At 37.6% G+C, this 13,435-nt stretch overlaps 1 protein-coding gene across 2 annotated transcripts; it reads right to left on the bottom strand.

The window, feature by feature from the left end:
- Positions 1-1,663: 1,663 nt before the first annotated feature.
- On the bottom strand, positions 1,664-6,469 carry LOC109095570 (hyaluronidase-2-like). Of its 2 annotated transcripts, none has more exons than XM_042762346.1 (5): positions 6,083-6,469; positions 3,846-4,431; positions 3,358-3,753; positions 2,921-3,010; positions 1,664-2,660 (listed from the first exon to the last, which is right to left on the bottom strand). In XM_042762346.1, exons 2-5 carry the CDS (start codon positions 4,356-4,358, stop codon positions 2,157-2,159), a joined length of 1,503 nt encoding a protein of 500 aa, XP_042618280.1. In that variant the 5' UTR covers positions 4,359-4,431; positions 6,083-6,469; the 3' UTR covers positions 1,664-2,156. The 2 variants fall into 2 exon arrangements, with proteins under 2 accessions (XP_042618280.1, XP_018964826.1); XM_019109281.2 differs by having other exon boundaries at positions 6,068-6,469.
- Positions 6,470-13,435: the final 6,966 nt, after the last annotated feature.

Here is a 13,435-nt window from a genome sequence, read left to right on the forward strand (position 1 = left end):
TCTACGTCACTATGTGGAAATATTTTCGTAATGCCGCCCAAATGTTCACGCAAAGAATATGTATGTTTTCAGACCTGCCAACCTGTACGCATTTTGTGTAGCGGCTACGCATTTTGACCTCAAAGTACGCTGGTACAATTTGTCACTCTAAACTATGCAAAAATCTAGTGACGCCCCTGTCCACGCGTATTCAAAACAAGCAACAGAAAAAGATGAAGAGTTCAATCAATCAAAACTTTTTTTGTTTGTTTGTTTTGCATTTAAATAATTTCTGTATTTTATTTCTCTCCTAGTAGCCTATAGTTTATAGTGTCAGTTCAAAGCGGCTCGCGCTCGCCCGTCAGATGCCCTGACAGAAGCCGGGTTTCCATCCAAAGTTGCGAATTTAACTTATGCGCAAAATTGGAATATCGTACAAAACATTTGCGAACAAGCACGGTTTCCATCCAACGAGACAAAGAGAACAAAATCGTCTCTTCCTGATAAACTGGTATTATACGTCACTAAGAAAAGTAGGAGAAGCTACTGAATATAATAAATTACTTGCACCTCAGAACGAGCAGACGAAACACAATGAATGCGGTTATTGCTTTCGGAGGTGGATGCTGCTGTTTGGGAACGCAGTCGTTTAACAGTTCTGGGAGCCAATTATACAGAAATACTTTGAAGAAAGACTTTGCTCGGACATGCCATGTCCCATTATTCGCATTAACCCTTTTTCGCACAAGTCAAAAACCACCTGAAGCGAGCGTAAAAACTTTTTTGCGAATTAAGGCATTTTTGTTCGAAATTCAGCGTTTCCATCACTCGATTCTGATGCGACACTTCCTTGATGCATAACTTACATTTCACAGGTATATTCTCCATCTGTAAATGTTAAAAAAGCCATGGAAAATTTCCATTTTGCTGTCAGATGTGCATGAGCTTTTGCTTTGATGCGACTTAATATATTTGTCTACATGCTTACATTCACTTTATTTGTTTAATCTAAATACAAAATACCGCAAATTAGACAATAAATACAGAGATATGAATTTTTGCTCATATCGCCCAGCCCTATGCAGAAGTATAGTGGAGTTTTAATTAAAGTGCATTAAAACGCATAGATGCACACATTTATTTATTTATTTATTTTTAATTTGGACATTGTAGTTGTTCTTATCCTCCTCCTCTAGTTGGTATTTGTTAATTTAAAAAAACAGCAGATTTGCTTACTAGTTATTCATATCTGTCACTGAATGTTTGGAAAAGCTTTACATTTTCATTATGGAGGATGGTTTTGTTTGGGACAGACTGCTCCGATCAAGCGTAAACTTGGCTGATTTCTCTCTCTTTTTTTTTCTTAAGTGTAAAAGATAAAACGGAGACTAAACATTTGATTAGATTTTAGTTTAGACAGATAGAGGCCAGTTACACCCCGGCCTGGCTGCATTCAGGACATTTTATGATTGTGCAATCACTGTCCCATCACAAGTCTTACACAGGTTTGACATTATATATACAGTGGGTATAGAAAAGAATCGTCCCCCTTTAACATCCAAGTGAAAGATATAACACCAACATGTCAGGAAAAAAAAAATATTATAGAAGTTAGATCATTTTGTTTAAAAAAACCATTCAGGGTCATTTTGTTTGTAGTTTAAAGGGATAGGGTCATCATTTACTCACCCTTCACTTGTAACAAACCTGTATGAGTTTGTTATGTTGAATGCAAAATATATTGAAGAATGTTGGTAACCAAACAGTTGATGGTAGCTATTGACCATATTGGTAGTTTTTTTTCCCATCCTATGGAAGTCAGTGTCTACCTTCAACTGTTTAGTTATAACATTCTTCAAAATATCTTCTTTTGTGTTCAACAGAACAAACTCATACAGGTTTGGAACAAGTGGAGGGTCAATGATAGCACTATCCCTTTAAAAAACTGTATCCAATATAAGTTATGCAGTTCATTTTCAAGTGCAGGTGAAGCAGAACAGATCTGTTTATTCAGTTGTGTTTAGATTGTAAATTTAAATCTATCTCTGAAATTGTCTTTCACAGAACCTATTCTCTTAACAGAGATATTCCTTTGGGTGTTTATATTAAAATTTGCGATCAAAATCAAGGCCAACTGAGGTTAACAAAAGTTCCTTCACACTCCAGCTCTCTACTCGTCAAACATAATGAAGAACCAGTGAGGAGAAAAAGATTGTGGGTGTAATAAGTGCAGAATTTCCACCGTCTACTGGCTGCTTGGTACGCACTACTGTCATTGGAATCACTGGAACCACTGTACTCTGACTCTGGCTTATTCCAACCACTGTTTTTATTGCCGGTGATGTTATTTTCCTTCGGTTTTCTAGCACCACGCCAGATTCTTGATCTGCTGCTGCACCCTCCAAGGCTTCGAACCACTGACACCGGAAGTCCTTCTTCCAGAGGTCTATGTAAGCAGTGGGAAGCTCTCCCGTGGCCCGGACACCTTCTGCCCCATTTGGGAGAAGCATAAAGTGGGCTGAAGGAAGATGCAGGTATGTGGGGTCCTCAGGTTTCTTACGCACGCAGCGGCCACGGCCCTGACACAATGACACTCCACAGAGACGTGCTGCAGTGGTCACATTGACAGCATATGGGCCAAGAACCTGACGAACATACGAGCTGAACTCTGAGCAGGATTTCTGTAGGAGACACACATGCAGATGTAAATAATGTCAGTCAAACAGGAATTCAAAAGAACAGTGTGTATTTGAAATAGAAATCTTTTGTAACATTATAAATATCTTTTATATCTTTTATAGTCTGTTTTGATCAATTTAATGCATCCTTGCAGAATTTATATTTTTTTTTTATCAATTTAATGCATCCTTGACTGATCTAAATCTTACTGATCTCAGACTTTTGTATGGTAGTGTCAATACATGTATGATTGAATGATTACCTGTGTTTTAACTGCTAAGGATTTTTCCCATATAATGACTCCAGATGCTCCCATAGCAGCACTCTCTCCAATTGTGTTCACCAGATCAATCTGATACATGTACAATACAGGCATAATTATGAGATGTACTGAGTAACAACAAAATCCTTATAAGGTACACCCTCATATTATATTATACTTTATACAACAGTTCTGTCTGGTACTCAGTTTTGATTGGCTGAAACATAATTTTTCTAGATATTCACCCCATATCCCCACGGGAACCTTTTCACCATTTATGAACTTTTATATTGACTTTTTTATTGAAAGAGACTGAAATGTCTCGCGGCTACTCGAGTGATACTGTATGTTATATTTTCTTTATATACCCGCTTATAATGTCTTTGGTAACCATTGGTTTTGTTAAACTCAACAGATGGCAACCTACTGTCCATTACCTCTGAGAGAAAGGAGTTAGAGGAGGTGTACACAATCTTGATCAGTGGAAACACAGGAAGATCAAAGGTTGTCCCTGCAAGAGCCGCCACCCGTAAAGCCTCTCTGATCTGATTGGTTGCGTAAAGCCATGCCCCTTTAGTTCCCTCTGGCAGCTTCTCCAGCGAGAGGGCTGGATAGAGGGCACCGCTTCGCTTCCACAGCCACATCAGCTCATCATTAAGCGCCATTTCTGCCGCAGGGCACCGTCCCGTGTAATTGGCTAATGCTATCTGGGTGGAGTCAAAGTTATAGCAGTTAGGATATGGGGCTATGCCCCATAATCTTTGTGGGCGGAGTCTCTTCACCTCCCGCAGGGTTTCCATCATTATGGACTGTGCTGCTGCTTCAAAGTCAACCTGACAAGAAATTAAATCATAAGATAGATTTATACAACATAATGCAGTATGATAGTCTCTGAAATATCATAATATGTTGTGATTGTCATCACCTGAGACCATTTCTCCACTTCCTCTGTGCTCCAGTCTGGAAAAAATCCCCGGAGAAGTGCCCTCGATTCCATAATATACTTTGTTTTAATTCCCCTGTTCCTGTTCCACTGAGGCGCCCACTCCTGCCAGCGCAGCACCCCTAAACCAGGTGCTCCTGCTTGGGGTAATGAGGCCGTCAGGTCACCCTCCACCCTCTGGAGGTGAATGTCAAGGCTGGTGTGTTGTGGTAGGCCACCGTTGACAGGACGATCCTGTGCAGTGAAATATGGGTAAAGTCCTAGCGTGTCCTCATAAAACATTGCCACACGGCCTTCCCACTCCATCCCAAATGCAGCTGGGTTCGGCCGACCCAAACAGTCTTTGTCTGGAACCCCCCATAACACCAGGAAAGGCTGGCCAGCAAGAAGAGGGGCCCGGGCAGGACCGCAGACACATGGACGAGTTAAGAGACAGAGGAGGACGAATAGAAGAGAAAGGGAGAGGAGGATGAATGTGTGTTTTCTTCCAGCCATGGAGCTGAGCAAGAGGTTTCAGGGCCCCTCACCCCAAAACTCACACAAAAGCCTCCTTGGAGAGAAATAGTGTCTGGAGATAAAGACATAGAGACATCTTATAGGTATTTCTCAGGTATTTATTGATTTCTGTTCTGGTGTGTTTGTGTCCATAATGAAACATGGGGCAATTCAACAATAACTTCAGTTTAAAATTTAGGACCACTTGTGGACAGAAATATTCCATCCCTCATTATTAAAGTTAGGAGAGCCCAGGTCCAGGGTTAGTTATCACAAAATGTATATCTCATTAATTATAACTGAAAGTATAGATTTTAATCCAAAATGTTGGACTGCGTTCTCATGACAAGCATGTTGTCACAGAAGGTCAATTCACGTGTAGATAGGCTTATATATATATAATACAATAAATATATACAATAAAAGCTGTTGAAAATTTCGCCAGGAAAAGTAAATATATCTAAATATATATATATATATATATATATATATATATATATATATATATATATATATATATATATATATATATATATATATATATATATATATATAATTTGGATATATTTACTTTTCCTGGCAAAATTTTCAACAGCTTTTATTGTCAGTCATTGACACTAATAATAATACTACTAATAATAAAAGTGAAAGAAAAGTGTGATCACAAGTCCCTGTTTACCAACAGAAAGGACGGAGCTGCGACGCTACGTCAGAGGAGACACTTTAAGATAATTAATCGTTAACAGGATTAATTAGTGCTGCCCAAATTCAGCGCTAAACGCTCTTTAAAGTGTATTAATACGAGTCTGCAGCTCACAAGCTTTTCAACAGAGAGCGCCAGAGGGCCAAGCAACACCTGCGTCTCCTTACACTGACGAAACATATGTATCGATCTCTTTACCTATGTACTTTGAAAAAATACTGCCACAACATACTAATTTTCACTTTATTCGGAAGTTACTATTTATTAATGGTTGAAGAAGTTTATCAAGCTGTTCGTGTATCCCTTGAAAATACTGCTTGCTGTAAATTAACCATTTTTTTCATCATGGAAAAAAGAAACCATCTCCATGGAAACTATGATAACAATAGTTTGTACCACAATAGCTACAGTTATCAATAAGCTGTACTAATTCTGTATTATTGATTTATTATAGTTTAACAATAACCGCTGTATGGGGGAGTTGCCAGATTTTTGGCTCTCCGTATGTGGGAGAAACATTGCTAAATGTAACATGTACCCGTTTTACGCTGGAGTGCTCACTCTGAAGTGATTTCGGCCACTCAGCCATGCCAGATAATAGCTGTGACACATACAGAGGAGAGCCAGTTATATATGTGTAATGAGCTGAACTCAAAGACATCTTTCTGAGTCAAATGAGTGCCTTTCTCTGAATAGGTTCTCTGAAATTGAAACGGAAGGACCTGAAAGCTATGTTATCATTCTCACACATTTCAAAGTTTTGTTGTTTCTCATCCGGTTAAACTTGGCTATGTCAAAGTAAGCTTTTGTTGTTGGTTGTGATAGTTTTAGGCCAGTTCCTGCTTTCGAGGAAGCGGCTGGCAATCGACTTAGATTTTATAATGCCAATTTCCATCTCATTTATAGCATTTGGAGTAAAACACAGTTGTTTGACTGATAGTTTGGTTTCCCTCATCGGGTGCTTAAGGAGATGGGATCGGAGTGCTGGATTTGTTGTGTTACTCACCTCAGCATTACTCACTTCTGCATTGGATCTCCAGGTCAAAGAATCCGGAAGGAAAGGTCAAGATGAAGAGGACTCTTCTGAATGCGGAATAATAAGAAATGAGTGTTTCTGTGCAGGTTCGTGCATTCGGGTGTCCTGGCTCAGTACAGGAAGCCACAGAAGGGAGAGAATTCAGCCCAACCATGAGGGATGAGATCACAGGCTGTCCTGACAAAAGGATGGATGAAGTGACAGAAGGAGGAAATAGAGAGGAAAGCAGTCTACCTCACCTTCACCATGGTAATCTGTTAGTAAGTAGGGTCACCACGGACCATGACAATCACATGATCAGACTCACCGTAATCCCTTAATCCACCACTCCCTCCAAACACACCTAATTCAAAAACACGCACCCACACACGCATACATCCATCCCAGCACACATAAGCACAAAACTGTGTCACAGTGACACAAATTTACAAAAATTAAAAAGAAAGAAAGAAAATACTTATTATAAAATTCAATGAGTGTTTCTTTCCTTCCTGTTTTCGTTTAATTCAACATCATACCTGTAATGAAATGGAACATTTCGGTTCCATGAATGACCCTCATGTCAAACTATACCTTTTTTACTTTTAAATCTCTTTAAATCCCTTTTTCCTTAATCTCTGCTGGTTTCTCTCCATTTCCTGTCTTTCACATTTCTCTGGCAATTTTCTGATGACTGATCCCATTTCCTGAAAAGGATCACTGGCAAGATTATTCACAATTATATCATCCAGACATAATCTGTCATAATCCTGTTCTTTTCTATAGTCTCTTTTGGTATTACAGATGAGATAAAAGAAGGATTTGGTTTTTGTGACTGGTGTCATTCCAGGCTGTCTGTCTTATGTCCAGATTGAAATGTATAGTCATAAAAAAGACTAATTAATGAGAGGCAGTTTTTTTTCTTGACAGGGTTGAAAGTGTGTGTGTGTGTGTGTTTGAAAGAAATAAAAACATTTACAATGTTATCAAATATTTCTATTTCAAATAAATGTTGTAATGTTGTTCTATTCATCAAATAATCCCGAGAAGAAGAAGAAAAAAATAAAATTCAACAAAAAATATTAAGCAGCAGAGCTGTTTTCAACATGGATAACAATAAGTGTTTCTTGAGCATCAAATCAGCATATTAGAATGATTTCGGCAGGATTGTTTATAAATATATTAAAATGTAAAACAGTAATTTTAAATTCGTAATAATTATTAAAATGTGTATATATATTATTATATTATGATATGTAATATTACTATAATAGTAATCATAACAATTCACAATATTACATTTGTACTAGATTTTTATCAATTAAATGCAGTGTTGTTGAGCACAAAATCTTACCAACCCCACAGTTTTTAATGGTAGGGTACATCATTTAAATAATATATTGATGTTAATATATATATATATAATCATTCAAGATCATATTTTAAAGAAAATAGTTTGAATTAAACTCCATCAAGGCTTCATTATATATATATATATATATTATTTTTTGTATTTTTTTTTTTCTTTAAAATATGATCTTGAATGATTCACTGAATTTTACAAGCTGTTAACACTATAGCATTTGTGACAAATTGGAAGTGAAATTAAGACTTTTGTTCAGCTTTGTCTATTCTCTGTTTAAACACCTGAAACTCTAATTGACCTCTAATTGTAGATTCACTTGTGCTTATAGTCAGTCCAGTACGTTTTTTTTTCTTATCAGTTTTATGTTCATGTGATATGTGTGTGGATGTCTTACCTGGTCAAGGTTGTTTGTGCATATGCTTAGTTGAGATTATCTGTTTGAGGTATCTAAGGTGATGCCTGCTCTCCAGGTCCGTCACCATGGTAACGGCTCAGATGAGTCCGGCCCAGACAGTGGATGGGGGTTAAGGATGTGTGTGTGTGTGTGTGTGTGTGTGTGTGTGTGTGTGTGTGTGTGTGTGTGTGTGTGTGTGCATGTGTGTGCTGATGGTTTGTACATGGACATCCAGTTTTGTGGAAGTAGGTTTAACAGATCTCTCTCTCGCTCTCTCTCTCTCTCTCTCGGTAAGATTGACCTTTATGTCATCGTGTTTGATATGCGGTTAGACTGAACACTGATGATATGAAAAGTGACTGTGAAGACAGATGATCAGAACACAGACTCACCTTAAGTTATGACAATGAAATTGTACTCAAGAAGTCAGGATGTGAATATGTCGAAAATTATTATTTTTTTATATACATACGTATATAGCTCACTTGTTATTTCCTTCTCTTTCTGTATATGCAGATGGAAACAGGTGTGGAGGCTTGGAACTGACCTCGGTCACCTCACTGAGCCAGTGTAAACACCTCTAACTCCAATTTATTCTTAGTCCTGCTTTTCAAACAGTCACTGCTCATGTGTTTTTGCTGTTTACTTGCTAGGCAGTTACAATGATGATAGTTTAAACCTATTTTTTTTTCTTGTATTTTACATTAATTTGTTATGTGGGCAGTGGGCATCTATTATGAGTGTAGATAGAAAGATGCCTGATCATTATATCAGGTATGAAAAAAAGCAAACATCACACCTTTCTCAGTATTAACCATTATTTTGATGCTGTGGTTGCTTTCCATGAAATGTTTTTCATGTGGATGTTTGTGTCATACCAGGAAAATGTATGAGCGGTGTGACTTTAAATAATGTATTTAATAAAATATGGTTAGCTACTAGAATCTTGTGTCTAGAATGTGAACTTCTGTTAATGCAGTTAAGTGAAAAACAGTAGTTGAGGAAAAAAGTATTTTTGTATCTAGGTGATCAGTTCACCACTTTTGAAACCTTTTTCATTTATTTTATGTCACTCGGATCACCAGGTCAATCATTTTAATTAGCAGATGGACCAGACTTGTGTGTGAATACAAGTTTGGCTGTTCTTGTGAAGGCCAACTCATAAATATAGTGAAATCTGTTTCTCGCTGTTTGAAGGGCTCATAAATCATGTTTTACTTTAAACGTTTGCAGGCTTCTGTGAGGGGTAGGATATAAGAAATAATACTTTTGGATATATTTTTCAGTGTTATCTAAAGTTATTTTAATGTTATAGTGTGGTTTATTTCAAAAGCAAAGGGACAAAAATGTTTCTTTGGTAACTGACATTATGTCATAAATGCAGTTGACAGAGCTTAACTTATATTGAACGCTTTTAAAATTCCTTTAACTTAAGACTGAATCCCAACTTCAACCTCAAACCAACAAAGCTTATTCTCAGTCCAGCTTTAAACTTAAGGCTAAACTCTGCCTTGCCCTTAACCCGTGCTTCATTCCTAACTAACCACAGCCACAAAACCAGCCTCCCCTTGATCTAAACCTCAACATCTAAACCTCCTTCATAACCTTAACTTGAACTTCAGTTCTGACCTGAGTCTCAACCTGAACCATCATGTTATGGTTTTTTGCTTGTTCATCATGCTGTTAACTATAGTATTTTCTTTTTACATTTTAACTTTTAATATACTGTCACAGTGCTGTGCTGTTCTGTACTGTACATACATATACAGTGGGTATAGAAAAGAATCACCCCCCCCCACCCCCCCAAAAAAAAAAAAATCACATTTTGTTGCTTTGCAAGCTGAAATGAATACAAAGAGTTTTTATTTTATCCAGCTGTATTTACTCTGTGCAACTTTTAACATCCAAGTGAAAGATAACACCAACACTTTGAAAAAAAAGTCACTGAAAAAGGATCACCCCCTTGTGTCAGTATTTTGTTAAATCACCTTTAGCTGTAATTACAGCCTTTAGTCTGTTGGGATATTTCTCTACTAACTTTGCACATCTCGACGTTGCAATATTTGCCCACTCTTCTTTGCAGAACTGTTCAAGTTCAGTTAAATTTGATGGTGAGTGTTTTTGGACTGAAGTCTTCAAGTCATTCCACAGATTTTCAATGGGGTTAAGTCTGGGCTCTGACTAGGCCTTGCAAGGACATTCACCTTTTTCTCCTTCAACCACTGTGTGCTCAGTTTTGCTGTGTTTTGGGTTATTGTCATGTTGGAAGGTAAACCTTTTTCCCATTGACAACTTTCTGGAAGAAGGCAGCAGATTTTCATCAAGAATTTGACAGTATTTTGCCCCATCCATTTTTCCTTCTGTCTTGACAAGTGCTCTAGTCCCTGCTGCAGAGAAACACCCCCATAACAGGATCTTACCATCTCCATGATTTACTGGAGGAATGCTGTTATTTGGATGGTGAGCTGTATTGGATTTTCGTCAGACATATCGTTTGGTGTTGAGGCCAAATAATGAAATTTTTGTTTCATCTGCCTCAGAATCTTCATGTGGACTTTCTTGAATAGCGGCTTTTGTCTTGCAACCCTCCCATGCAAGACACATTTGTGGAGAATTTGTGATGTTGTTGTCACATGCACACAGTGACCACTCTTTGTCATAAATTCCTGCAACTGCTTCAGGGTTGCTGTAGGCCTGGCTGCCTCTCTGACCAGTTTCCTCCTGCTCTTTTATCCAGTTTGGAGAGACATCCTTATCCAGGCAGGGTCTGTGTTGTACCAGATACCTTCCACTTCTTAATAATATACTTTACAGTGCTTCTAGGCATTGATAAAGCCTTTGATTTTTTTTTTTTTTTTTTTTTTTTTTGTATCCATCTCCTGACTTGTGCCTGTCCACAACTTTATCCCGTAAAGCTTTTAACAGTGTCTTGCCACCCATAGATGATTGTTTGCTTCAGCTGCACTACCACGGACTGAAATGCTCCAGGAAAGCTCTTTTCATGCTGGGCTGATCAAAATGACCACAGCTCATCACAGTTGAAAGTCAAATGGCTTTGTGTGCTTTTGAGAAGGTGATTGACTGAGTTTATAAGTCATTTTTTGAAGGTGGTGATCCTTTTTTTTTTTTGACATGTTGGTGTTGTTTCTTTCACTTGGATGTTATAAGTTGCACTGAGTAAATACAGCTGGATAAAAAAACTGTGTCCATATTAATTTCAGGCTGCGAAGCTACAAAACATTATTTTTTAAAGGGGGTGATTCTTTTTTTTATACCCACTGTATACACTTAAAAATAATACTTTTATTCAGCAAGAGTGCATTAAATAAATCAAAACTGATAGTGAAGAAATTTATATTGTTACAAATTATTATTAGTATTATTATTTCAAATACAAAAATAAATGCTGTTCTTTTGAAAATATCCGTTTTCAGTGTTGAAAATGATAATGATTTTTGAATGATCATGTGACACTGAAGACTGGAGTAATGGCTGCTGAAAATTCTGCTTTGCCATCACAGGAGTAAATGACATTTTAAAATATATTTAAATAGAAACAGTTATTTTACACTGTGGTCATATTTCAGAATATTACTGTTTTACTGTAGATTTGATCAAATAAATGCAACCTTGTTGAGCATAAGATACTTCTTTCAAAAACATAAAACATCTTACTATCTCCAAACATTTGAAGGGCAGTGTACTTTATTTGAATTAGCTCTTCTGTGTAATGTTTTATGTGTCATTGTCTTTATTGTTTTTGCGCTGCCATTTGAGCCTTGTCACAAGCATTCCTTGTCCAGTGAATCATGTAAGCTGTGCAAATGACAAATAAAAACAAACTTGACTTAATTCAGCCTCAACACAAACCCTTTTTAAAGGAATGTTCTGGTTTCATTACAAGTAACGTGTTTACAGTAATATACCTTCAGTGCAAGTTTATGGATCAAGAATTATTCATGTTGCATAAGTTGTATGAGTCAGTTTCATTATACTCTGTTGCTTTTGTGTCTGTTTTGAAGATTGATTCTTCATTTTTCTTATAATAACTGCGTGGAACTACTTTTGTTTTCCACAGTTTTGGAATAAAGTGAGGAATTGATGAAAAGTTTTTTTGTGAACTATCCCTTTAACGTTGTGCAGCACTGCCCTCTTGTGATTATTTGAGTTGTAAAATGACAGGCTCTCTGATGGCATTGCTTGATAATGATCCAGTGTGTTGTGTATTTTTGTTTGTGAGTTTAGTTATGTTCCTATAATTTAGTAGGCATGTGATTTATCATTATCACTAGTAATACTGAAAGACTTCAGATTAAGACAACAAACTCATATTTCAGCTCTAGCTGAATCATGAAACCTTGTTGAAGTTGTTTTTGTTGGATTAAGAGCCTAAACTGTGAACTTTCCTCAGGACCCCTAAGGTACAAAATCCCCCAAGTCACTAAGACTTTGAAAGTCCCTCTCACTCCTCAGGTGGTTTATCCCTGTTGTGTGTGACCGTGTGTATTTGTGTGTCCGTGTGTAAATGTGTTTCGTACCTAGATGACAAAAGGAGAGTTTGAATGTGGCATGAAACTGGAAAGAGGTCCACAAAGAGCAAGTGACAGAGAGATGGGGACAAAGCCTTCTGGAGGAGAGAGGAGGGGCCGAGCCTTTGATCTGTCTGCTTTCTGAAAGAGGAGGAACAGAATCACAGGAGCAGGATGAAAAGAAAGAGAGAAAGAGAACGAGAGAGAGACAGTAAGAGAGATGGAGCGAAACAGGGAGAGAGACGAGAGCAGATTGTAATTCCTCCACGGGTGGAACAGATGGGGGGGGGTATTCAGGAGCGACAGAAGTGGCTGTAAGTGCTGGAGGAGGAAGAGGGGGAAGGCCGGAAAGAGAGACAACTGGGAAAATAGAGGGAGAAGGATGAGGGTGGGAGAGACAGGGGGAAACTGAGGAATTTCCAAATGAAAGGAGAAGGTTTTTCTTTTAATGCGATTAAAGTTTTCCATCTCACTGCATCTCTTGCAGACAGTTTGGCTCTGGGAGCAACATTTGTATGTGCTTGTGTGTGTTTCTGTGTGTTTGACTCAGTGAACCTGATGGCTTTGAATATAAGTGTGGGTGGAGTTTGGAAAGTATTTGAGCATGTAAGTGAAATGCACTTTTTTGTCATTACATTAAAGTAATATTCGGAGTTCAATATAAGTTAAGCTTAATCAGCATAAATTGTGGCTTGTCCAACCTTTTCTAGGTTACACTGAGACACTTACAATGGAAGTGAATGGGGCCAACCGTTAAAGCGCTCACTGTTTCAAGTATAGCCACAAGATGTAAATAGCTATGTGTTACTGTAAAAAAAAATAATAATAATATTACCCTTTCTGTGTAAAGTTATATGCAATTTTGTAACTTCATTGCCATGTCAACACCATGAAATCCCCCAAAACCCCAAACTGACAGAATATATTTAAACAGCTATCCACCTTATTTTTCAACGCAGAAGTAAGCTTGTTTTCTGTGAATGTGTGACACTTTCGTTTTATTAGCCGGTATAGAGAAATAACGAGAAGAATATCATATCAAAGTGTGGTAAATGGTAAAACTGTACTAT

This window comes from Cyprinus carpio, chromosome A8, assembly GCF_018340385.1.
Source record: "Cyprinus carpio isolate SPL01 chromosome A8, ASM1834038v1, whole genome shotgun sequence".
Lineage (NCBI taxonomy): Eukaryota > Metazoa > Chordata > Actinopteri > Cypriniformes > Cyprinidae > Cyprinus > Cyprinus carpio.

Excerpts from the sequence above, each read along its gene's own strand:
- LOC109095570 (XM_042762346.1), bottom strand. The coding sequence starts at position 4,358 with ATGGCTGGAAGAAAACACACATTCATCCTCCTCTCCCTTTCTCTTCTA. Across the intron at positions 3,011-3,357 it reads CTAACTCCTTTCTCTCAGAG|ATTGATCTGGTGAACACAAT; the intron begins GTAATGGACAGT and ends TACATGTATCAG. Across the intron at positions 2,661-2,920 it reads CCTTAGCAGTTAAAACACAG|AAATCCTGCTCAGAGTTCAG; the intron begins GTAATCATTCAA and ends TGTCTCCTACAG.